The 24,070-nt window shown below is 45.8% G+C and overlaps 1 protein-coding gene across 1 annotated transcript in view; it reads right to left on the bottom strand.

Annotated features, from left to right (window-relative positions):
- The window catches only part of LOC137342726 (lysophospholipid acyltransferase 2-like), a 54,908-nt gene extending 38,961 nt beyond the window's left edge, over nt 1-15,947 (bottom strand). The window contains exons 1-3 of the mRNA XM_068006881.1: nt 15,577-15,947; nt 9,144-9,289; nt 910-987 (exon numbers count right to left, since the gene is read on the bottom strand). Coding sequence (XP_067862982.1) covers nt 910-987; nt 9,144-9,289; nt 15,577-15,648 — 296 coding nt within the window. The 5' untranslated portion in view covers nt 15,649-15,947. The remainder of the gene's footprint in view (nt 1-909; nt 988-9,143; nt 9,290-15,576) is intronic.
- Nucleotides 15,948-24,070: the final 8,123 nt, after the last annotated feature.

Here is a 24,070-nt window from a genome sequence, read left to right as displayed (position 1 = left end):
GCAAGACCTGGACAACATCCAGGCTTGGGCTGATAAGTGGCAAGTAACATTCGCGCCAGACAAGTGCCAGGCAATGACCATCTCCAACAAGAGAGAGTCTAACCACCTCCCCTTGACATTTAACGGCATAACCATCGCCAAATCCCCCACCATCAACATCCTGGGGGTCACCATTGACCAGAAACTTAACTGGACCAGCCACATAAATACTGTGGCTACAAGAGCAGGTCAGAGGTTGGGTATTCTGCGGCGAGTGACTCACCTCCTGACTCCCCAAAGCCTTTCCACCATCTACAAGGCACAAGTCAGGAGTGTGATGGAATACTCTCCACTTGCTTGGATGAGTGCAGCTCCAGCAACACTCAAGAAGCTTGACACGATCCAGGACAAAGCAGCCCGTTTGATTGGCACCCCATCCACCACCCTAAACATTCACTCCCTTCACCACCGGCGCACTGTGGCTGCAGTGTGTACCATCCACAGGATGCACTGCAGCAAATCGCCAAGGCTTCTTCAACAGCACCTCCCAAACCCGCGACCTCGACCACCTAGAAGGACAAGAGCAGCAGGCACATGGGAACAACACCACCTGCACGTTCCCCTCCAAGTCACACACCATCCCGACTTGAAAATATAATCGTCATTCTTTTATCGTTGCTGGGTCAAAATCCTGGAACTCCCTTCCTAACAGCACTGTGGGAGAACCTTCACCACACAGACTGCAGCGGTTCAAGAAGGCGGCTCATCACCACCTTCTCAAGGGCAGTTAGGGATGGGCAATAAATGCTGGCCTTGTCAGCGACGCCCACATCTCAGGAATGAATAAAAAAAAAATTCAATGGCCAACACGTATCACGAACGAACATTAGCAGTTGCATTACCTTGGAGAGAATGAAATGCTTTACTCACTTGTGAATGCTCTTCACGTGTACAGTCACCATAACACAATACAGTAGGGTTACCTCTCCCAGAAAGTGAATAGCATATCTGAAATGGTAAAATCACATTCAATACAGGCCACTGAATCGCTCTGTGTAATGCAGTCAAACAAGGCGAAATTACAGCACAGAAACAGGCCATTTGGCCCAACTGGTGTTTATGCTCCACACGAGCCTCCTCCCGCCCTACTTCATCTCACCCTATCAGCATATCCTCCTATTCCTTTCTCCCTCATGTGTTTATCCAGCTTCCCCTTAAATGCATCTATGTTATTCGCCTCAACTACTCCTTGTGGTAGTGAGTTCCACATTATAACCACTCTCTGGGTAATGAAGATGCTCCTGAATTCCCTATTGGATTTATTAGTGACTATCTTATATTTATGGCCCCCAGTCTCAGTCTCCCCCACAAGCGGAAGCATTTTCTCTACGTCTACCCTATCAAACCCTTTCATAATCTTAAAGACCTCCATCAGGTCACCTCTCAGACTTCTCTTTTCTAGAGAAAACAGCCCCAGCCTGTTCAGCCTTTCCTGATAGTTCTGGTGTCATCCTAGCAAATCTTTTTTGTACCTTCTCCTGTGCTGCTAGATCCTTTTTATAATATGGAGACCAGAATGTCCAAGATGGTTTCTGCTAGAGAGATACAAGAGGTATTATGGGATAGGATAGTTCTTCGACACTGGAGGGTGGGGGGAGGGTAGAAACTGGTCCTCGTTGTGCCAGTATTTTCAGGTGGAAAACAGGGGCAAAAACAGGACCAATTTTGGGGGCAACCCCCGATCCGCGTCTGCGTTACGGATGCTGCCCATATTGGTAAAGGTGGCTTTGCAGGCGTCCCAGGTGGCCACCTAAAACAGGCAATAGGCCCTTACATATGTTAATGAGGGGCCTACGGCCTGTTTTAAGCCCCTTGCGGAAATTGGTCTGGGTTGGCCAGGTGCCGGGGTTGCAACACTCCGGATTCTTCGACGGCCACCGACACCAATATGGAACCAGGCAGAGGAAGGGTGCTCTCCCAACTCCAGAGTCCTCACCATCACCCCCCCCGCCCCACCCCATTAACCTTCGGGTCAGTGCCGGCAAAGCAGCCTGATATTCACCGTTACGTGGAGGTGAGCCAGGCGCCGGCAGCTCCCGCAACAAGTGATAGAGGCCCAAGGACCAATTTCAGGTTGGCCTTGGGCCTCTGGTTATCGGGCCGTAACCAACTGCCACCCCTGGGATTGGCCAGGCGGACCAGAATGGGCAGTTCCAAGCCTGTACATTCCTAAGTTCCCAATTCACTACTGTTTGGGCTTCCACTGCCATTAGCCATTGACTTGTGCGCTGAATTCACACTGGTAATAGTCTACACACATAGCACGACATCTCAACTGTACAACAACTGAATAACATCCCAATTTGGGCTTCCCAGACTCCAGTGAATCTCACTCAAGTAGTTTGGTCAATACTTACATAGGAACAGGGGGAGGCCATTCAGCCCCTCGAGCCTGTACCGCAATTCAATTAGATCATGGTTGATCTGTTAATCAACACCTTTGCTCCATATCCCTTGATACCCTTACCCAACAAAAGTCTATCGATCTCAGTCTTGAAAGCTTCAATTGAGGGCTGCCATATCCAAAACTGGGTAGAGGCGAGTACTGGGGGTGGGGGTTAGCAACTGATGTGCAGAGGGCACCTTAATTTCAATGCTCCCTGCTGCCCCTCCCTCCCTCTCTCCTGCCCCTCCCTCCCTCCCTCCCTCCCTCCCTCCCTCTCTCCTGCCCCTCCCTTGTTTAGTTGCTGCGGATTAGATGCAGTATTCAGATTTTATTCGGTTAATAATTTTTTTTCCATTGTTTTATTAGTTTCGATATACAGTTGGGATATCCCCCAGTTCTAGCGTAAGATATTTGTTTCAGCTCTTCTCTTTCTCGGTTTATTTTTTTTTTTTAAAGCTCCTCTTGATGATGTTGCCAAACTTCATCTCGAGGCCCTGCTGGAATAGCTTGACTCAGTCCAGTTTGAGATTTTACTGGAATGCATAAATAGCTGAGAAAAGAAAATCTGCCACAGAAACTGGACAAACAAAAAAGCTCCGAAAAGCGGACTTTCCACTGTCTGGTTTACATTAACAGTGAAATCATTCAACTTGCCCAAAATAAAACCAGTAAGTGCTAACCCTATCAAGCGCTGGATTCACGCTGGGTCAGTTCTTACTGGTACAATCTTCCAACGGGCTAATAGACTTCAGACTTCACGTCATGTAGCGAAGGGCCTTGTGAAACTGACCCATCTACTAACCAGTGTAACCTACTCCTCGCTGACCGACATTGGCTCCCGGTCCAGCAACACCTCCATTTTAAAATTCTCATCCTTGTCTTCAAATCCCTCCATGGCCTCGCCCCCTCCCTATCTCTGTAACCTCCTCCGGCCCCATAACCCTCCGAGATCTCTGCACTCCTCCAATTCTGGCCTCTTGCACATCCCCGATTTCCATCGATCCACCATTGGCGGCCGTGCCTTCAGCTGCCTAGGCCCTAAGCTCTGGAATTCCCTCCCTAAACCTCTCCGCCTCTCTCTCCTCCTTTAAGACGTTCCTTAAAACCTACCTTTAACCAAGCTTTTGGTCACCTGTCCTAATATCTCCTTATTGTGGCTCGGTGTCAAATTTTGTTTGATAATCGTTCCTGTGAAGCGCCTTGGGATGTTTTACTACGTTAAAAGGCACTGTATAAATGAAAGTTGTTGCTGTTCTGTTCATAGCAGTCATCTTTATCTCCGCTAAGCTACTTTAAAAAGGGATATTACCCTTATTAAAGATGTTATGCACATTTTCTTTTAGGCTGGTAGTCGAACACACAACATCCTGTAATGCCTCATCGTGTCACACGGGCATAAAATCATAGTGGGAAAGATACATAGCCTTCCACCATCAAAGAAATTAAAGTTTTGCCGAACATTTTTTTTCCCCCCCCATCTAGATAGTACAGTACCCCTTTAAGTAGTGCAGTACCACTTTAAGTACAGTCAATCAGCTGGAGGACTGTACCAACTGCTTATCAAGATGGGGAAACATCTTGATGAAATTTTAATAGCTTGTTAGAATAACTATAAAACACATAGGGGGGCGGGGAGTGGGTGGGGTGGAGAAGATTTGGTCGTCCTCTCTTCCTCCGTCTTTCAAGGACGCTTCCTGGAGGATTAGCTAAGTACCCGCCATGGAGGTCTGCAGATTAGACAACCCATCACTCTCCCCTCCCCTGCCATAAAGAGGATGCCAGACAGCAAGCACAGGTAATAGTGGCTCATTAAACGTCGGGGGGGGCAGGGGCTAGGGTTACCAACACTGATTGGACGTATTCTTTGAGGTTCCATCACATGACCTCCAGCCTCCAACCGCCCCGCCCAAAAGAAAATGAAAAAAATTTTTTTTTTTTAAAAAAGCCTCTATGATTTTTCTTTCAGCAGTGTCCTGGAGATTCATCTTTAATTCCTGGAGACTCCAGGGCAATCCTGGAGAGTTGGCAACCCTAGGGAGGGGAAATCCTAAAGGCATTATAATGGCACAACCCACTAATGCCCTCTGCCACAGATTGAAAGATATGCGATTCCCCAGGGAAGTCTCGACTGGAGAACTATTGAACTGCTTGAAAGAAGGAACTTGCATTTATATGGCGCCTTTCACAACCTCAGGAGGTCCTGAAGCACTTTACATCTCTATCAAGTACTTTGGGAGCAAAGTGGTGTGTGACAACATTTGGGGGGGGGGGGGGGGGGGGGGGGAGGATCTGGAAAGATGGAGATCGGGATGAAAAAATATATTTCAAGTAGTTCAAAAAAAAGCTGCTTCAGCAGCTGTTTCCATTGAGCAAGATGACAGATGTTGGGAACCACAGCCCGACCCACACAATGATGTCAGCTAAAAATATGTAACCAAGTAACCAAGCAAATAAGCACCAACCATTACAAGGCTCGAAGCCTGTAATACATTTAAACCAATACTGAAACTCAATCTCCTTGACCACGCAAATACATGCGCACGCACACGTGTACACACACATACACGCCCACATGCGTATGCGCACACACACACACGCGTGCACATATGCACACACCACGCGCGCGTGCGTGCGCACACATACGTGCTTATACATATGCGTGCGCGAACGAAGACCCACACAAACATACAAGCGTGATGAGTCCAAATTTTACATTGCTTGTTTATTTTGTAATTTTGTTCTGAGTGGTTTAAGGTGGTTGAATCTCTTATTTCCGTGGACCCATGTGTATCAGAAAACAAGAACAGCAAAGAAAGGGTTAAAGGAGGGAATTCCTGAAAGGTCATTATTCAAAGGCAAAATTTTACAATAAATATGATTGTACTTCACTACATTTTTTTAAAACTAACTTTTCAAGTTAAATCTTCCCTTCACTTCACTTAGGTTCTCCTTCAATTTAACATTAATTCCACCCATGTCTGTAGTTATTTTTAAATCAAATGCAGTTATTTTGAGGCAACAGCACAACATCTGGACTCAGAGAGTGAAGATCAGAACAACCTCGGAGCCCAGGATCAGTAAAATGAAAGACTTGCATTTATACAGCACCTTTCACGACCTCAAGATGTCCCAAAGCGCTTCACAGCCAATTAAGTATTTTTTGAAGTGTAGTCGCTGTTGCAACGTAGGAAACGCGGCAGCCAATTTGCGCACAGCAAGATCCCACAAACAGCAATGTGATAACGGCCAGATAATCTACTTTAGTGACATTGGTTGAGGGATAAATATTGGTCAGGACACCGGGGAGAACTCCCTGCTCGTCTTCAAAATAGTGCCATGAGATCTTTTACATCCACCGGAGAACGTTTCATCCGAAAGATGGCATTTCCGGCAGTGCAGCACTTCTTCAGTACCGGCACTGGGAGTGTCGGCCTGGAATTGGATATAAACTTGAAAAGGTAAAATTTGCATGGCTATGGGGAAAGAGCAGGGGCAGTGGGACTAATTGGAAAGCTCTTTCAAAGAGCTGGCATAGGCATGATGGGCCGAATGGCCTCCTTCTGTGCTGTATTATTCTATGATTGTATGAGCTAGAGGGGATTAAAAATCAAGCACAGCGTGGGAATCCGTGAAGGGCTTTAGTGAACCGCTTGGGATTTACAGCAACCTGGCAGTTTTCACAGTTATATATATTTTTTGTGAGTGCTCAGAAATGACCAAGTTCATTAAATTCAGTTTCGCAACTTGTCATATTTGGGAATGGAATTCACAACCTCTGATCCAGGACCACATCCAGTGCACGGCCATCTGTGTGGGATCGGAGTTTGAATCCAGGCCAAAGGTGAAGCGGGCAGCGCACGAACCCAACATCAAAAGTACGTACAAAAAAAAGCAAATGCTAAAAACTTTTTAAAATTTACTGGCCTTTTAAGAAAAGGGATGAATGATGGTTTTGTGCATCCAGTAGCTAAGAGAAGGTTTGGTAAACCAGGGCTTTGGATGACTCAGGGTACAGTTGCAGCTTTCTGAGTGGTGAAAATTCCTGTCGAGTTTCTTGATAAGTCTTGCGGTATAAGAGAGAGGCCGGAACTCGTGATCGAGTGACAAGTGTATCACCGCTGATTAACTGGATTGCCCTTACAAAGAGCCGGCACGGGCTCGATGGGCCGAATCGCCTCCTTCTGTGCTGTAATGATTCTATGATTCGAATTAGACAAGGATCTATCTCGTTGGATCTTATGAAGTAATGTAGCTTAAAATAGACAGAAATAACTACAGGAAACGAGTGTCTTTCCAATTGCAGACTCCGGCAATGTGCTAAAGGTGCCAAGTGTGACATATGATCTCATGTGTCACCTGCAATATTCTGTGGGCTGGGAGAGGTTTCAAACATTTCAAACTTTAGCGCCGGGCGAATGGAATTCTTGAAATATTCCAGTGCTTCCTCACATCCAGATTGCAGAAACAGAAAAAACAAAATATTTCTCAGTAGTCAGGGTGACAGAATATTTGTGTTTAACAGATCAATTCAATGACTGTTTCCTGTTGAAGATTTCCGATTCATTTCTCTTCACTTTTTGAGAATTGTGTTGCTACTGGCAGGACAAGTTGAGAAGACTGTTAAAAAAGCATATGGGATCCCAGGCTTTATTAACAGAGGCATAGGGTACAAAAGCAAGGAAGTTATGCTCGACCTTTATAAAACACTGGTTAAGCCTCAGCTGGAGTATTGTGTCCAATTCTGGGCACCGCACTTTAGGAAGGATGTCATGGCCTTAGAGAGGGTGCGGAGGTTATTTACTAGAATGGTACCAGGGGTGAGGGGCTTCAGTTATGTGGAGAGACTGGAGAAGCTGGGATTGTTCTCCTTAGAACAGAGAAGGTTAAAGGGGAGATTTGACAGAGGTGTTCAAAAGCACACACAGTTTTAATGGAGTAAATAAGGAGAAACTGTTTCCAATGGCAGAAGAGTCGGTAACCAGAGGACACGGATTTAAGGTGATCGGCAAAAGATCCAGCGACGACATGAGGGAACATTTTTTTTTACGCAGCGAGTTGTTATGATCTGGAATGCGCTGCCTGGAAGGGCGGTGGAAGCAGATTCAATAATAACTTTCAAAAGGGAATTGGATAAATACTTGAAGGGAGAAAATTTACAGGGCCATGGGGAAAGAGCAGGGGAGTGGGACTAATTGGATAGCTCTTTCAAAGAGCCGGCACAGGCACGATGGGCCGAATGGCCTCCTCCTGTGCTGTGATACTATGATGCTTAAACTCCAACAGTGTTGTTTTCAGGCTCGTTACTGGAGAGCTCGAAAAGGAACATTGAAATGAAGGGCCGAGAGTTCACTCGATTGATACACTATTGTACATATTTTTTGCTTCTTTTTCCCCCTCTGTCCTTTCGTGAAGTCTCTTGGGTGCTCGTCACTCTCTAGAACCTTCCTGCCCTCACTGCGCACACACAAATACACGCGCACAAACAAATACACGCGCACCACATGCGCACAAACAAATACACGCGCACCACATGCGCACAAACAAATACACGCGCACCACATGCGCACAAACAAATACACACGCACCACATGCGCACAAACAAATACACACGCACCACGTGTGCACAAACAAATACACGGGCACAAACAAATACACGGGCACACATGCGCACAAACAAATACACGTGCACCACATGCGCAAGCACAAACAAACGTGCGCATGCTCAAACACACATTTCAACAGGGACCATATCCTGGCTGATTTTTTCATGCATTCTCTGCCTATCACCCAGGAGATGGAGTCACTGGCAGGGGTCTACTAACAAGTTACCTGCTTGTCTCTCTGTTCAGGGTATGGTGCATAGCCTGAGCAGCTTTGAAAGAGGGAGGCGGTGGGGGTTATGTGAGGGATGGGGAAATAGGAAATAGTTTACCAAGAATGGAGGGTATTGGATTCAATAGGATTTCTAACGATCAACCAAATAAAATCAGGCAAGTAATCAGGACTGAAGAATCATGGAATGATATATTACAAAAGGAGGCCATTCACCCCATTGTGCCTGTGCCGGCCCTTTGAAAGAGCTACCCAATTAGTCCCACTCCCCTGCTGTTTCCCCATAGCCCTGCAAATTTTTCCACTTCAAGTAGTTATCCAATTCCCTTTTGAAAGTTATTACTGAATCTGCTTCCACCACCGCAGTGCATTCCAGATCATAACAACTCGCTGCGTAAAAAAAATTCTCCTCACCTCCCATCTGGTTCATTTGCCAATTACCTTAAATCTGTGTCCTCTGGTTACCGACCCTCCTGCCACTGGAAACAGTTTCTCCCTATCTACTTTATCAAAGCCCCTCATGATTTTGAACGCTTCTATTAGATCTCCCCTTAACCTTCTCTGCTCTAAGGAGAACAATCCCAGCTTCTCTAGTCTCTCCACATAACTGAAGTCCCTCATCCCTGCTACTGTTCTGGTAAATCTCCTCTGCACCCAACTCCAAGGCCTGCTGTGAATACACTTACCGTGCCTGCTATGAATTGCTGGTCAAGTATGTCAATTAGTTGCTTGAAGCAGCGAATAATGCTGGTTTCCCAGCAGATGCAAGCGATGACAAGTCTCTTGACCTAGCTAGGAAGCCCCAAATACCAGCTCCTGGTTTTAATCAGCACGCCTGGAAATGGAAAAGTTTGGTTTACGAGTGAGAATCTGCAGAGCAGCTTACCTTCCAAAGCAGAAGAAGGCAAAGTGAAGACCCAAAAAGGTGACCACCACATGCCTGATGACGTGGCTGGTCCTGCTGGGGTGAAGATAACTCCGAAATAAAAAAGCTGCGAATATCCCAAAGAGTTGGCACATGCCAAAATTTACCTGTGGGAAAAAAAAATTACAAGAAAAACACGATCTGTAACTTTTAAATGTTGCGGATTGGAACTGAACTGTGTAACAACAACAATTTGCATTTATACAGCGCCTTTAATGTAGTAAAACACCCCAAGGCATTTCGCAGCAGCGATTATCAAACAAAATTTGACACCAAGCCATGTAAGGAGATATTAGAACAGGTGACCAAAAGCTTGGTCAAAGAGGTAGGTTTTAAGGAGCATCTTAAAGGAGGAGAGAGAGGTAGAGAGGTGGAGAGATTTAGGGAGGGAATTCCAGAGCTTCGGGTCCAGGCAGCTGAAGGCACGGCCGCCAATGGTGGGGCGATGGAAATCGGGGATGCACAAGAGGCCGGAATTGGAGGAGCGCAGAGATCTCGGAGGTTTATAGGGCTGGAGGAGTTCAGAAATAGGGAGGGGGAAAGGTCATATAGTATAAAATATTAAGACCCAATAAAAATAGTCCTAGAACAGATGGTTTGAGTGTCAATGTCTGACACTAGTTAGAGTAGTAAGGTGCCAATCTCAAGTGGGTTGCAGAAAACAGGGGATGCATACCCAATTGGGCATGGAATTAGTCGGCAGTTAAACTTAACGAAGGTGATACAGCATGTTGGCATGTTATCATGCCGTGGTGGAACATGGGTTACACCTGTAATTTCCAATAGTGCGTTTCTCATTTTGTGAATGGCAGCTGTGAGTTACAGATGAGGCACTTCCACAGGAATGAAAGAGACTCACCCTGGTCTGTGGTCGCACATCACATGAGGGTTAGTGGTTGAGGTAGAGATTGTGTCAACATTCAAGATCACAGAACTTCATACGTAGAATTACATAGTGTCTTCAGCACAGAAACTTGTCCATGTCGGCTTTTATGCTCCACACGAGCCTCCTCCCATCCCTCTTCGTCTAACCCTATCAGCATATCCTTCTATTCCTTTCTCCCTCATGTGTTTATCTAGCTTCCCCTTAAATCCATCTATACTATTCGCCTCAACTACTGCTTGTGGTAGCGAGTTCCACATTCAGTGTGATCAGATTAGATAGTTGGATGGAAGACAAAGGGAATAGACAGAGATGGGAACAGGGCGGGTAAACGTGATTAGGATTATTTGCTCACACAAAGGGTAAAAGGCAACATGGACTGGTTAGGCTGAATGGCCTGTTTCTTTGTCGTAACTCCTAAGGCTAGTTTCGGAACAGAACTGGCATTTGTTAATCCAAGTGGCAGTAGTTCATCTTAGAACCCAAAAACTGCTGTCAATATTTAATCGTAATCTTTCATATGTTTTGAAGATGTAGTGGATCAGGACTAGGAGCTGTCACTGACTCCCCTGTCCTTCAAAGCATTAAGTTTAAAACCTTCCTTCCGGTTTATGAAACCATCCACTGCTTTGACTTCCCTATCTCAGCAAGCTCCTCCAGCTCTGTAATCCCTCCTGAATGCTCCGTTCCTCTGATTCTGGCTTTCCATACATCCTGCTGACTCCATTCGCTCCACCATTGGTGGTGGGACCGTTAGTTGATCCAGTCCTGCTTGTAATAAATTGGATCGCCCAGTGGTGAAGGATTGAATACTAGAGCCTGGTCTTCAGTTGCTTCCAAGCCTTTATTCACAGAGATCAACATTACCCACTGTGCACCCCCTAGATAAACTCTCATATAAATGGACACAAGAGTCCCCAATTGATACGTATCACCTGAATGCAATTAACACTAATTGATATAAATCACATGGATACAATTAACACTACTCTCTGGAACTCTCTCCCTAGGCCCCCACCTCTAAAAAAAATCTCCACAAAACCCATCTCTTCAGCCAAGCATTCTGCCCCATTCCCTAATCTCACCCTTGCTGGATCAATGTCCCTTCCCTGTCGAAATGTCCGAGGAAGTTTTCCATGTTAAAAGGTGCTATATAAATTCAAGTTCTTGTTTGTGCCATACCAAGTGAGTTTCCAATCTCAGTCACGCTGCTGCTGTGGGGTATTGCAAACACAGGAAGGCAAAACCAGTACATAAGTCTTTCTCATCTACCTCCTAGCAATTGAAGATATTGGCAAAGGCCAATAATTATGGCATCTCAGTACGGTCTGGCAAGTTTCCTGCAAAAGGTAGGCATAGAGATGATAGCAACCGAGAAATGGGGAACAAGGACTGGTGCTGAGGTACATCAGCAAACCTTCTCGACACTTTTCATAGAATCAGAGCACAGAAAGAGGCCATTCGGCCCATCATGCCTGTGCCGGCTCTTTGAAAGAGCTATCCAATTAGTCCCACTACCCCCTGACTCTTTCCCCATAGCCCTGCAAAATTTTTCCTTTTCAAGTATTTATCCATTTCCCTTTTGAAAGTTACTATTGAATCTGCTTCCACCGCCCTTTCAGGCAGCGCATTCCAGATCATAACAACCGGCTGCGTAAAAAAAAAAATCCTCGTGTCACCTCTGGTTCTTTTGCCAATTACCTTGTGTAATCTGTGCCTTATGAGGTCCGTTCTACTGCCTGCTGACATCTCATCAAAAGGTTCTTGCGCCATAATTAAAGTAAGAGATTTATGGCAGTACCACATATCCCACAGATACCTCCACGTAGAGCATGCTCTGAGAATCGAGGCCCGAGTAGCACGATTTTAGTTGAGATATCCTGGAGGTGTGTAGTAATCACTGAGTTAGGGTTGAGGGCAGCATCGACAAGCATGACATCAGGGGCTGAGGATGGGGCTGAGAGTTGGGGGGGGAGCAATTAAGAATAACAGAGAATGACGAGGGGAGACACCGGACTTGTTGCGATTGGCGCCTGCTGTTTTCAGCAACTTCTTGCTGCATCAACCCACTTGCTTTATTAATAGTGTCAGTTTGCAGAGAAACAGCGAACACGCATCACCTTCATACACCCAGCCCATGCTGGGCACCTCGTCAGTTCATAGAAATTTACAATAAAAGTTTGGCCTTAAAGATGACAACTGAAGGAATAAAAAAAATCCAACCTCCCCCCACCCCCCCAATAGCTCAGTGAATAAGTGCCCCTCCACCGTCCTGTGTGGTACTGACTCACACAGGCTAAGAAAGTTGTTAAAAAAGTCAGGTCTGCCTTAGATATTCTCTCAGATTAGCGTCAATAGTCCCCCCCCCTGTAAGCATTCCAAACAATCAGAGTTTATTTTCACTTCCCACTATTTGCAACAACAATAACTTCTTGCATTTATATAGCACCTTTAACGTAGTAAAACATCCCAAGGCGCTTCACAGGAGCGATTATCAAACAAAATTTGACACCGAGCCACATAAGGAGATATTACGACAGGAGTTTGGTCACGGAGGTAGGTTTTAAGAAGCGTCTCAAAGCTGGAGAGAGGGGTAGAGAGGCGGAGAGGTTTAGGGAGGGAATTCCGGAGCTCAGGGCCTAGACAGCTGAAGGCACGGCCGCCAATGGTGGAGCGAAGAAAATCAGGAATGTGCAAGAAGCCAGAATTGGAGGAGCGCAGAGATCTCGGAGGGTTGTAGGGCTGGAGGAGGTTTCAGAGATAGGGAGGGGGCGAGGCCATGGAGGGATTTGAAAACAAGGATGAGAATTTTAAAAATCGAGGTGTTGCTGCTCCAGGAGCCAACGTAGGTCAGCGAGCACAGGGGTGATGGGTGAACAGGACTTGGTGCAAGTTAGGATACGGGCGGCAGAGTTTTGGATGAGTTCAAGTTTACAGAGGGTGCAAGGTGGGAGGCCAGCCAGGAGAGCATTGGAATAGTCAAGTCTGGAGGTAACAAAGTATGGATGAGAGTTTCAGCAGCAGATGAGCTGAGGCAGAGGCGGAGACGGGCGATGTTACGGAGTTGGAAGTAATTGGAGCAGATATGGGGTCGGAATCTCAGCTCAAGGTCAAATAGGACACCAAGTTTGCAAACAGTCTGGTTCAGCCTCAGACAGTGGCCAGGCGGAGGGATGGAGTCAGTGGCTAGGGAATGGAGTTCGTGGCAGGAATTGAAGACAATGGCTTCGGTCTTCCTAATATTTAATTGGAGGACATTTCTGCTCATCCAGTACTAGATGTCGGGCAAGCAGCGTCAGGAGTGTGATGGAACACTCTCCACTTGCCTGGATAAGTGCAGCTCCAACAACACTCAAGAAGCTCGACACCATCCAGGACAAAACAGCCCGCTTGATTGGAACCCCATCCACCACCCTAAACATTCACTCCCTTCACCACCGGCGCACTGTGGCCGCAGTGTGTACCATCCACAGGATGCACTGCAGCAACTCGCCAAGGATTCTTTGACAGCACCTCCCAAACCCGCGACCTCTACCACCTAGAAGGACAAGAGCAGCAGGCACATGGGAACAACACCACCTGCACGTTCCCCTCCAAGTCACACAATATCCCGACTTGGAAATATATCGCCGTTCCTTCATCGTCGCTGGGTCAAAATCCTGGAACTCCCTTCCTAACAGCACTGTGGGAGAACCTTCACCACACGGACTGCAGCGGTTCAAGGCGGCGGCTCACCACCACCTTCTCAAGGGCAATTAGGGATGGGCAATAAATGCCGGCCTCGCCAGCGACGCCCACATCCCGTGAACGAATAATAAAAAAATCAGAGACAGTGGAGGGGTCAAGGGAGGTGGTGGCTCTTGAATATTGCTCTTATAATTTGTGGTGCCATCCCATTAATATGGCGCAGTTCCAGGATACACCCCAGACTCCCCGCTATTCTACAAAGAGCACACTTCAATCCACATGGGGCATCCTGCACGGATATCTAATGGGCCTTGAACCAATTGCTTGGGTTTCCCTACGTTGACTCACATCATCGTGAACTGAAGTAACCTAACAGGAACTGCTCAGGGTCACGCACAGCCTGATCAACAAAAGAATGCATGTCTTTGGATAAAATGAAAATAAAGCAATTGAAGTTCCCAGCAGGAAGTTAAAATTGACCTTGGTGATTGGTGACACAAATTCATCCAGAAAAATACATTCCTCTAATAGTTATAACCTCCTCTTTCCAATTTCAAAAAGTTTATTCTACAAAAACAAGGAAAATTAATTCTGAGCCGTTTATTAACATTAGAACTGGCTAATTCAATAAGCAAAAAATACTTTGAATGAACAGGAGTAGACTGCCCATTAGTCATTTGATCATCCAATTTAAATTCTTTTAGAAATTTGTGCATGAAAGTAAAATTAAATTTATCATTCTCATCATGCAGTCGCTGGAGTGCAGTTTGAACCCACAACCTTCTGACTCAAAAAGAGTTAAAAGAAAAGAAAGACTTGCATTTATATAGCACCTTTCACAACCTCAGGACGACCCAAAGTGCTTTACAACCTTTTGAACTGTAGGAAACTTGGCAGCCATTTGCACACAGCAAAATCCCACAAACAGCAGAGAGATAATGATCAGATAATCTCTTTTAGTGATGTGGTTTGAGGGATAAATATTGGCCAGGACACCAGGGAGAACTCCCCTGCTCTTCTTGGCAAAAGTGCTACGGGATCTTTTACATCCCCGAGGGGACAGGCGTTGGTTTAACGTTTCCTTGGAAAGACTGCACCCTCTGACAATGCAGCACTCTGTCAGTGCTGCTCTGGGAATGATAGAAGTTACAACATGGAAACAGGCCCTTCGGCCCAACATGTCCATGTCGCCCAGTTTATACCACTAAGCTAGTCCCAATTGCCTGCACTTGGCCCATATCCCTCTATACCCATCTTACCCATGTAACTGTCCAAATGCTTTTTAAAAGACAAAATTGTACCCGCCTCTACTACTGCCTCTGGCAGCTCGTTCCAGACACTCACCACCCTTTGAGTGAAAAAATTGCCCCTCTGGACCCTTTTGTATCTCTCCCCTCTCACCTTAAATCTATGCCCCCTCGTTATAGACTCCCCTACCTTTGGGAAAAGATTTTGACCATCTACCTTATCTATGCCCCTCATTATTTTATAGACTTCTATAAGATCACCCCTAAACCTCCTACTCTCCAGGGAAAAAAGTCCCAGTCTGTCTAACCTCTCCCTGTAAGTCAAACCATCAAGTCCCGGTAGCATCCTAGTAAATCTTTTCTGCACTCTTTCTAGTTTAATAATATCCTTTCTATAATAGGGTGACCAGAACTGTACACAACCCCAGTCCATCACCGGCATCTCCACATTATTTATCACCACCAGGCTGATGCAGAACATCGCTGAGATAAACACAAAAGTTTCATTCAGGCACAGAGGATTAACCAGAGCAATTCGCCTTATCCTGCTCATCTAAAGATGTATAAAGTTTAGTACCTGTTCGATGGGTAGGCGGAGTAGCTCGCTGAGAGGCAGCAGCAGCTCCGACCCACAGCTGCTCGATCCCATTCTTGCCCCGGATCCTCTCTCTCTCTCTCTCCTTCACCTGAAACTTTCCAGATTCGCACCTGAAACTTTCCAAACTTGCTTACGCGGGCACAAACTTGTTACTCCGCCCTTGACTGGCGGGAGCCCCGGGAACTAACGTCATCTGCTCGAACTTTCCGAGTGAATGTGTTCAGCTGGCGAGAGTCATCGTTTCCAACACATGGGAGGCTTAACGTACTCGGAGGAGTTAAGAGATTCCCCCCTAACAACAGCAAAACAAAAAGAAAAGGATTCAGAGCAGGGTGTTCCCCCCGCAGATCCACACTGTGGAAGGCTGGACCTTTGAGAGAAGTTCTTGGTGTGTAGCACACCCTGTCGGCTGGGTATTCATAGCATCGTTGGTCAAATCCTCTGGCTGGGTTTCTGTTCTGAAGGTTGGGTGAATTCTCCACTGTGTAAATTGAGGACAAATCCCTTTCACTAAACTCCCATTGCAAACCCAAGGATATTCAGTGACTGAATTGGTGTCCAATGGTATACACAGGGCAAATTGTCCCCAAATTGACTCATTTCTTTCAATGGGATTTTTTTGTGTGTGTGTGTGTGTGTGTGTGCAGAAGACAGGTAAATACCAACGGTAACAACTTAGTAGAACTTCCCAAAGGTGCTTCACAGGAGCGATTATCAAACAAAATTTGACACCGAGCCGCAAAAAGGAGATATTCGGACAGGTGACCAAAAGCTTGGTCAAAGAGGTAGGTTTTAAGGAACGTCTTAAATGAGGAGAGAGAGGCGGAGAGGTTTAGGGAGGGAATTCCAGAGCTTAGAGCCGAAGGCACGGCCGCCAATGGTGGAGCGATTAAAATCGGGGATGCGCAAGAAGCCAGAATTGGAGGAGCGCAGAGATTTCAGAGGGTTGTAGGGCCGGAGGAGGGTTACAGAGATAGGGAGATACAGAGAGGTTGGGACCTGCAGATTAGAACGATGTCAATAAATACCATTCATCATTCCAACAAAACTGAGCCTCAGGTTAGTCTGTCGGTTTCCAACTTTTTGGATCTCTGCAAAACCCCACTGTAAGGAGATACTCTACATAAATACCATCCAACAACTGTTACAGACAGTCTAGTGGATCTCCTGTGGAGTTGTGTGGGCATACTGCGTTTTATAAGGAACATTATACCATGAAATGTATATTATTCACAGTGCATAATTACAAGCAGATTCTCAAGTCAATTAGAGGTCAGAAGAAATGAGCAACAACTAACTGGTTTTCTTTTCTTTTATACTTTTTAAAGTCTGAGCATCTGTTGTGTTCTGCCCCTGGGGCAGGTCCTAACTCAAATCACACACACACGCACACAAGATTCTTGAGCCACTTACTAGGGAAGAGTAACTGAGGTGGTTTCCCATTGCCTTCCTCACTGTTTATATCTTAGGAGTATCTTCTCCTAGGTGGGCTGCAACCAAGACCAAAGAACCCCACCTACCCTTCCAATGGGGGTGGGGGGGCACCCACACCAATCGGACGTGAGTACCCCCTCCCCCCCTAAACACCAACCCAATGTTCAGATTTACCTTAAATCTGTGTCCTCTGGTTACCGACCCTTCCGCCACTGGAAACAGTTTCTCCTTATTTACTCTGTCAAAACCCTTCATGATTTTGAACACCTCTATCAAATCTCCCCGTAACCATCTCTTCTCTAAGGAGAACAACACCAGCTTCTCCAGCCTCCCCAGATAAGTGAAGTCCCTCATCCCTGGTGCCATTCTAGTGAATCTCCTCTGCATCTTTTCTAAGGCTTTGACATCCTTCCTAAAGTGCGGTACCCAGAATTGGACACAATACTCCAGTTGAGGCCTAACCAGGGATTATTAATGGTTTAGCATCAACTTCGTCTCTACTATCAAACACAACAATACGTCAGTCTGTCACAATCCTTTCCACATCACTCCTCAGGAATGTAGTTTTCAGATAAGGTCTGTGTGGCGATCGCACCATTTGGACCAACTCTTTCACGTCAAGCGTCAGGTTTTGTAAAGTCTAAGGTCAAGTGTTGTGTGATTTGATAAGAAGCTGGCGAGTGTGGCCTGAGCCAAGGATTTGATTCCTGTTATGACTCTGTATAAGGATGTTACGGAACATGTAACATGGTCGAGGAACTAAAGAAGAGTTATCTGTAGAGAAAGAATCATAGTATGATACTGCACAGAAGGAGGCCATTCGGCCCATCGTGTTTGTGCTAGCTCTTTGAAAGAGCTATCCAATTAGTCCCACTCCCCTGCTCTTTCCCCATAGCCCTGCAAATGTTTCCCCTTCAAGTATTTATCCAATTCCCTTTTGAAAGTTACTATTGAATCTGCTTCCACCGCCCTTTCAGGCAGCGCATTCCAGATCAGAACAACTCGCTGCGTAAAAAAAAAATTCTCCTCATCTCCCCTCTGGTTCTTTTGTCAATTATCTTAAATCTGTGTCCTCTGGTTACCGACCCTCCTGCCAGTGGAAACAGTTTCTCCCTATTCACTCTATCAAAACCCTTTGTGATCTTGAACACCTGCTCTAGGGAGAACAATCCCAGCTTCTCCAGTCTCTCCAGGTAACTGAAGTTCCTCATCCCTGTTACCATTTTGGTAAATGTCCTGTGCACCCTCTCCAAGGCCTTGGCATCCTTGACATTCTGTGCGGAGAGAAGCGAAAAAGATGCAGCCAAGCTGAGGCTGCATGTGGATAAATTCTCAATGGAGAATGAGAATGTTCCAGGACCAAGTAGAATCCTGCTGGAAGGAGGTTGATCAGGTGCCATTGAGGGCTGCTATTGCCTCTGTGCATGGTCTTGAGTTTGCTAAAGGATGAGATGCTTTTACATTATTAAAGTGCAGCAAGTGAGCGATGCCCTGTTCCCTGCTGATCAGTTGCGCCCATGAATGTGAATGAGCTGACACCTACTGTGGCAGGTGCAGGCCGGGAATCCATTGGGTGAAGTGTCCCGTCCACTGAACGCACAGAACCTGTTTAAGTGCGCCTGGTATCATGATGTCAGCAGCCTCGAAAGCAGCCCAATTAACGTGGTCAGGTTGAAATGGAGACCCACATTGTACCGCGTCAACATGCGGGAAAATGGATCTCCCGAATTCCCCACCAGCGCTCTTTGGGGCTACAGCCAGTGTGCCGTGTGTGTGATAGGATGAACAGAGTGAGAGAAGCAGATAGAGGCAGTAGCATTGCCAACACCCCAGGATTGTCCCGGCGTCTCCAGGAATTAAAGATTGACCTCCCGAACACTGTTGCACGCGACCCGGGAGAGAAAAATCATCAGAGAGGCTATTTCCTTTGGCTGGGGGAAATTAAGAGCGAGAGGACAGAATCTTAAAATTAGAAGCAAAATCCTGCAGGTGCTGGAAATCTGAAATAGAAACAGAAAATGCTGGAGATGCTCAGCAAGTCAGGCAGCATCTGCGGAGAAAGAAACAGAGTTTCTGCTGCCTGACTTTTCCAACATTTTCTGTTTTTAATCTTAAAATTAGAGTTTAGGAGGGAAATCAGGAGGCAGTTCTTCACACAAAGGTTAGTGGAAATCTGGAATTCTCTCCCTCAAAAGGCTGTGGATGCTGGGGGTCAATTGGAGGTTTCAAGATTGAGATCGATAGATTTTTGTTGGGTAAGGGTATCGCGGGATATGGACCAAAGACGGGTTAATGGAGTTGAGATACAGATCAGCCATGATCTAATTGAATGGCGGAACAGGCTCAAGGGGCTGAATGGCCTCCTCCTGTTCCTATGTTCCTGTGTATCTACACTGATACTAAACAAGTTCCCTTCTGGTGTTGGGCTCAGTAACTCATTCCAATCAGCTTGACTGTATTTGCACTGATGTTAATTCTGCCCCCTCACACTGCCAAGTTCAGTTAGCCCTCCCTACGGGTTTCTCCAAACGATCTCATCTGCAATCACCACTTGAACCAAAATGGGGACCCGCTCCTGATTGCCAATCATTGACCCCTGATGGGAAGTCCATTCGTGGGCCTAAGGGAAGAATCGTAGTTGGTTGGGATGCTCCCCCCATGGTTGAATACCCACCAACGTTCACGATCAAGGATTGGCCAGCTCGGTGCAGTTGTACCTGTGGAACTGTCCCCCCAGCAAGGAGTCAGGAAAGGAGGAGAAAACAGTCTCATTCCACGAGCTATGTTTATCTTTCCAGTGTAGCGAGCCAGTGCCTTAATGGGGAGAGCACAGACCATCCTTGTCTCCAGTAAAATCACATTCCTTAGGTTTCCCTCGCAGTTTAGCATGATTGAGGTTCTAATTGAAACCATCTCCGCAGAGCCGCAGCACATTCTGATGGTCTGGTATGAATCAAGGTCTCCCCCCTTTCTAATGAATGGGGCAAAGAGTGGAACCATCTGGCTATGTGCTTCTAATTATTTCAGAGGCTGCTGCGAGTGGCTTTTCCCACCAGTTGATGAGACGTTCAGTCAGTGCGAGTCCCGTTCTGCAACGTTGCAGCAGGAATATATGAAGGCAGCTTACGACCTTGATCATCTCCCCAATTTGCTCCGTCCCCTCTTCTGAAGGCATTGATTTGAGAGCACAATCCAAGACGGCCCTTCAGGCCAGCGCTGAGGGAGTGCTGCATTGTTGAAGGTGCCGACTTTTGGATAAGCTGTTAAGCCAGGGCTCTGTTTACCCGCCGTGGTGGGCTGTGAAAGATCCCAAGGCACCAGGTGAAGAAGAGCAGGGAGTTCTCCCGACGTCCTGGTCAACATTCCTCCCTCAACTTGAGCGCAGTTCTGGTCTCCATATTACAAAAATGATATAGAGGCACTGGAGAAGGTGCAAAAAAGACTTACAGGAATGATCCCAGAACTGAGAAGATATACTTAACAGGAAAGGCTGAACAGGCTGGGGATCTTTTCTCTAGAAAAGAGAAGGCTGAGGGGTGACCTGATAGAGGTCTTTAAAATTATGAAAGGGTTTGAAAGGGCAGACATGGAGAAGATATTTCCATTTGCGGGGGAGACCAAAACTAGGGGCCATAAATATGAGATAGTCACCAATAAATCCAATAGGGAATTCAGGAGAAACTTCTTTACCCAGAGAGTGGTGAGAATGGGGAACTCGCTCCCACAAGGAATATTTGAGGTGAATAATATAGATGCATTTAAGGGGAAGCTTGATAAGTACACGAGGGAGAAAGGAATAGAAGGATATGCTGATAGAGGTAGATGAAGTAGGGTGGGAGGAGGCTCATGTGGAGCATAAACACCAGCATAGACCTGTTGGGCTGAATGGCCTGTTTCTGTGCTGTAAATTCTATGTTTGTAACCAACACCACCAAGAACAGATTAACTGATCTTTCACCTTACATGCCACTTGTGTGCAATTGGCTGGCACCTTTTCCTGAATAAATCAATGACTGTACTTTAAATGTAATCAATTGGCCGTGAAGCTCTTTGGGATGTCCTGATAAGGGATATATCGGTGCAAATAATTTCTTTCTGATTGTTTATAAACCTTTACAAATCATTGATTGGGCCTCACCTGGAGTATTGTGTCCAATTCTGGGCACCACACTTTAGGAAGGATGTCAAGGCCTTAGAGAGGGTGCAGAGGAGATTTACTAGAATGGTGACAGGGATGAGGGACTTCAGTTATGTGGAGAGACTGGAGATTCTGGGATTGTTCTCCTTAGAGAAGAGAAGGTTAAGGGGAGATTTGATAGAGACGTTCAAAATCATGAAGGGTTTTGATAGAGTAAATAAGGAGAAACTGTTTCCACTGGCTGAAGGGTTGGTAACCAGAGGACACAGATTTAAGATAATTGGCAAAAGTGAGATGAGGAGAATTTTTTTATTATGATCTGGAATGCACTGCCTGAAAAGGCGGTGGAAGCAGATTCAATAATAACTTTCAAAAGGGAATTGGAGAAAATTGCAGGACTATGGGGAAAGAGCAGGGGAATGAGATTGATTGGAGAGCTCTTTCAAAGAGCCAGCACAGACACGATGGGCCAAATGGCCTCCTTCTGTGCTGTATGATTCTATTCTTGGCTCCTTGGCACTACCAGGCCTGGAAGTGGATTCACAAAACGAATAGAGCTTAACTGTTCAGAAGAGGTAGCAAGGATCAAAGCTGGGACCTTCATGTTCTGTATGGCTCAGCCCCACACCCATGAAACTGTTGCTACTTCTTAGGTCAATGGCATTCACAGAGAGCGCATGTTTCAAAGCTGTCTCTTCCCAATGGGAGTCGTTACTTACAGAGAAAAAAAATGTTTTGGTTTCCATTTACAAAGGAATTGAACAAATTGAGAAGGAAAATTTGCGCACTACATGCTGCCACCACCAGGGGCCCCCAGAGAGCCTTTGGTAACTCAACAGGATCGAACAGCGACATTTCCTGCAAATTGCAAACCAAGTATAAAGAACACGTTTAATATTCCACTACAAATAGTGAGCAGAGGAAATCTTTGCTAACTTCTCACGTCTCTCTCTTCTTAACTTTAACCCCTCATCCCTGGAAACATCCCGGTGAATCTACACTGCACCTTTTCCATTACTTTTAGCTCCGTCTTTCGGATGAGATGTTAAACCGAGGGCCCCGTCTGCCCTCTCAGGTAAATGATCCCAAGGTACTGTTCGAAGAAGAGTAGGAGGGTTATCCTCATTGATCCCCACCTGTATCCATCACCTCAGTGCCTGGTTCTACTAGTCCAGTTAAACGTGATCTACCATTCATTAAACCATGTTCACTCCCCCTTTTCCAAGTTCTGTTGCTGATGACGTATTTTAGCAATTTTCCTACTCCTGCTGTTAGACTCACTGTCGTTTGCCCTTTCACCCTTCTCTGAATAACGAAGAAACCCTTATTAATTTCCAATCCTCTGATTTTATTCCCAAATCCAGTGAGATTTAGAAGATTCCAACTAAAGCATCCTTAAAATCCTTGCCTATGTCTTTTAATTCCCTCAGATAGAAACCATCTGTTCCTGGGGATTTACCTGAATTAAATCTCACTAGTTTATCCATTCTAATTTTTCTGGTGTTTGATAATCCCGGTTAGTCTCTCCCTCTCACTAATCTTTAGCCTCCCCTGTGCCTCGTCCACTGTGAAAACTGGAACAAAACAGAGCTCTGCAATATCCTTATCCATTACTACTGTCATAATTAAATCTGTTTTGAATGGACCCACCCACCTCCCCCTCTCCCTTGATACCATCTGCGTGTTTTTTTCATGCTCCTCTTTCCCCTCCTTTTTATTTTCTAGGTCTCCTTTAGTTGCTTTATATAATCCCTCCGATCCTCATTCTGGTCACTTTTTTTTGCCTTCACATAAGCATTTTCTTTTCTCAGATCCCTGCACAGTGACCTGTGTTCTCCCCCAGGGATCAGTGGTGGGACCCCCCCTCCCCCCTTTAATTCCAAAGAAAGAAAGAACTTGCATTTATAAAGTGCCTTTCACAACCTCAGGACGTCCCAAAGCGCTTTACAGCCAATTAAGTACTTTTTGAAGTGTAGTCACTGTTGTAATGTTGGAAACGCAGCAGCCAATTTGCACACAGCAAGGTCCCACAAACAGCAATGAGATAATGTCCAGATAATCTGCTTTAGTGATGTTGGTTGAGGGATAAATATTGGCCAGGACACCGGGGAGAACTCCCCTGCTCTTCTTCGAAATAGTGCCATGGGATATTTTATGTCCACCTGAGAGAGCAGACGGGGCCTTGGTTCAACATCGCATCAGAAAGACTGCACCTCTGACAGTGCAGCACTCCCTCAGTACTGGCACTGGAGAATCAGCCTGGATTTTGTGCTCAATTCTCTGGAGTGGGTCTTGAACCCACAACCATCTATATATATATCTATCTATATGTGTATGTGCCAACTGTTCTGGCAGACCATTGTTGCATCACCCCAGAAGTACCCCTTTTGCCATGCAGGGGTACCTGCCTGTTTGGTAATCTACTAAGTAATTTCTTAAATAGATTGCACTGTTGGGATGTGGATTTACCAAATAACAATCTCTCCCACCCTTTCACGGTCAGTTTTTTCCTTGTCCATTCCAAGGTAGCCTTGTTAGAGTCCAAAACCTTGGTTTGTGACCTTTCTTTTTCCCTACAATGCCTGATAGTGAATTCTGATCTTCGTACTATTTCTGGTTTGGTGCTCATAACTAAACCCAGGATCACCTGCCCCCTTGTTGAGTTGGAGTCACGACACTTTAGGAAACTACCTTAAATACATTCAATAAACCTAGCCTCTTTCCAACCTGAGCTGCTATTTATTTCTCATTCAATATGCAGCTTAAAATCTCCCATTATTACCACATGTTTCTTCTTAAAGGCCTCCCTGAACTGCAAATAGAAACATTTCTGTGTTAAATCATCAAAGATACTCTCACCAGTGTTTTGGTTCCTTTCCCTTTCCTTAGTTCTACCCACAG

This window comes from Heptranchias perlo, chromosome 26, assembly GCF_035084215.1.
Source record: "Heptranchias perlo isolate sHepPer1 chromosome 26, sHepPer1.hap1, whole genome shotgun sequence".
NCBI lineage: Eukaryota > Metazoa > Chordata > Chondrichthyes > Hexanchiformes > Hexanchidae > Heptranchias > Heptranchias perlo.
Note: the sequence above shows the minus strand (reverse complement) of the source record. Positions and strands in the feature narration are given on the sequence as shown.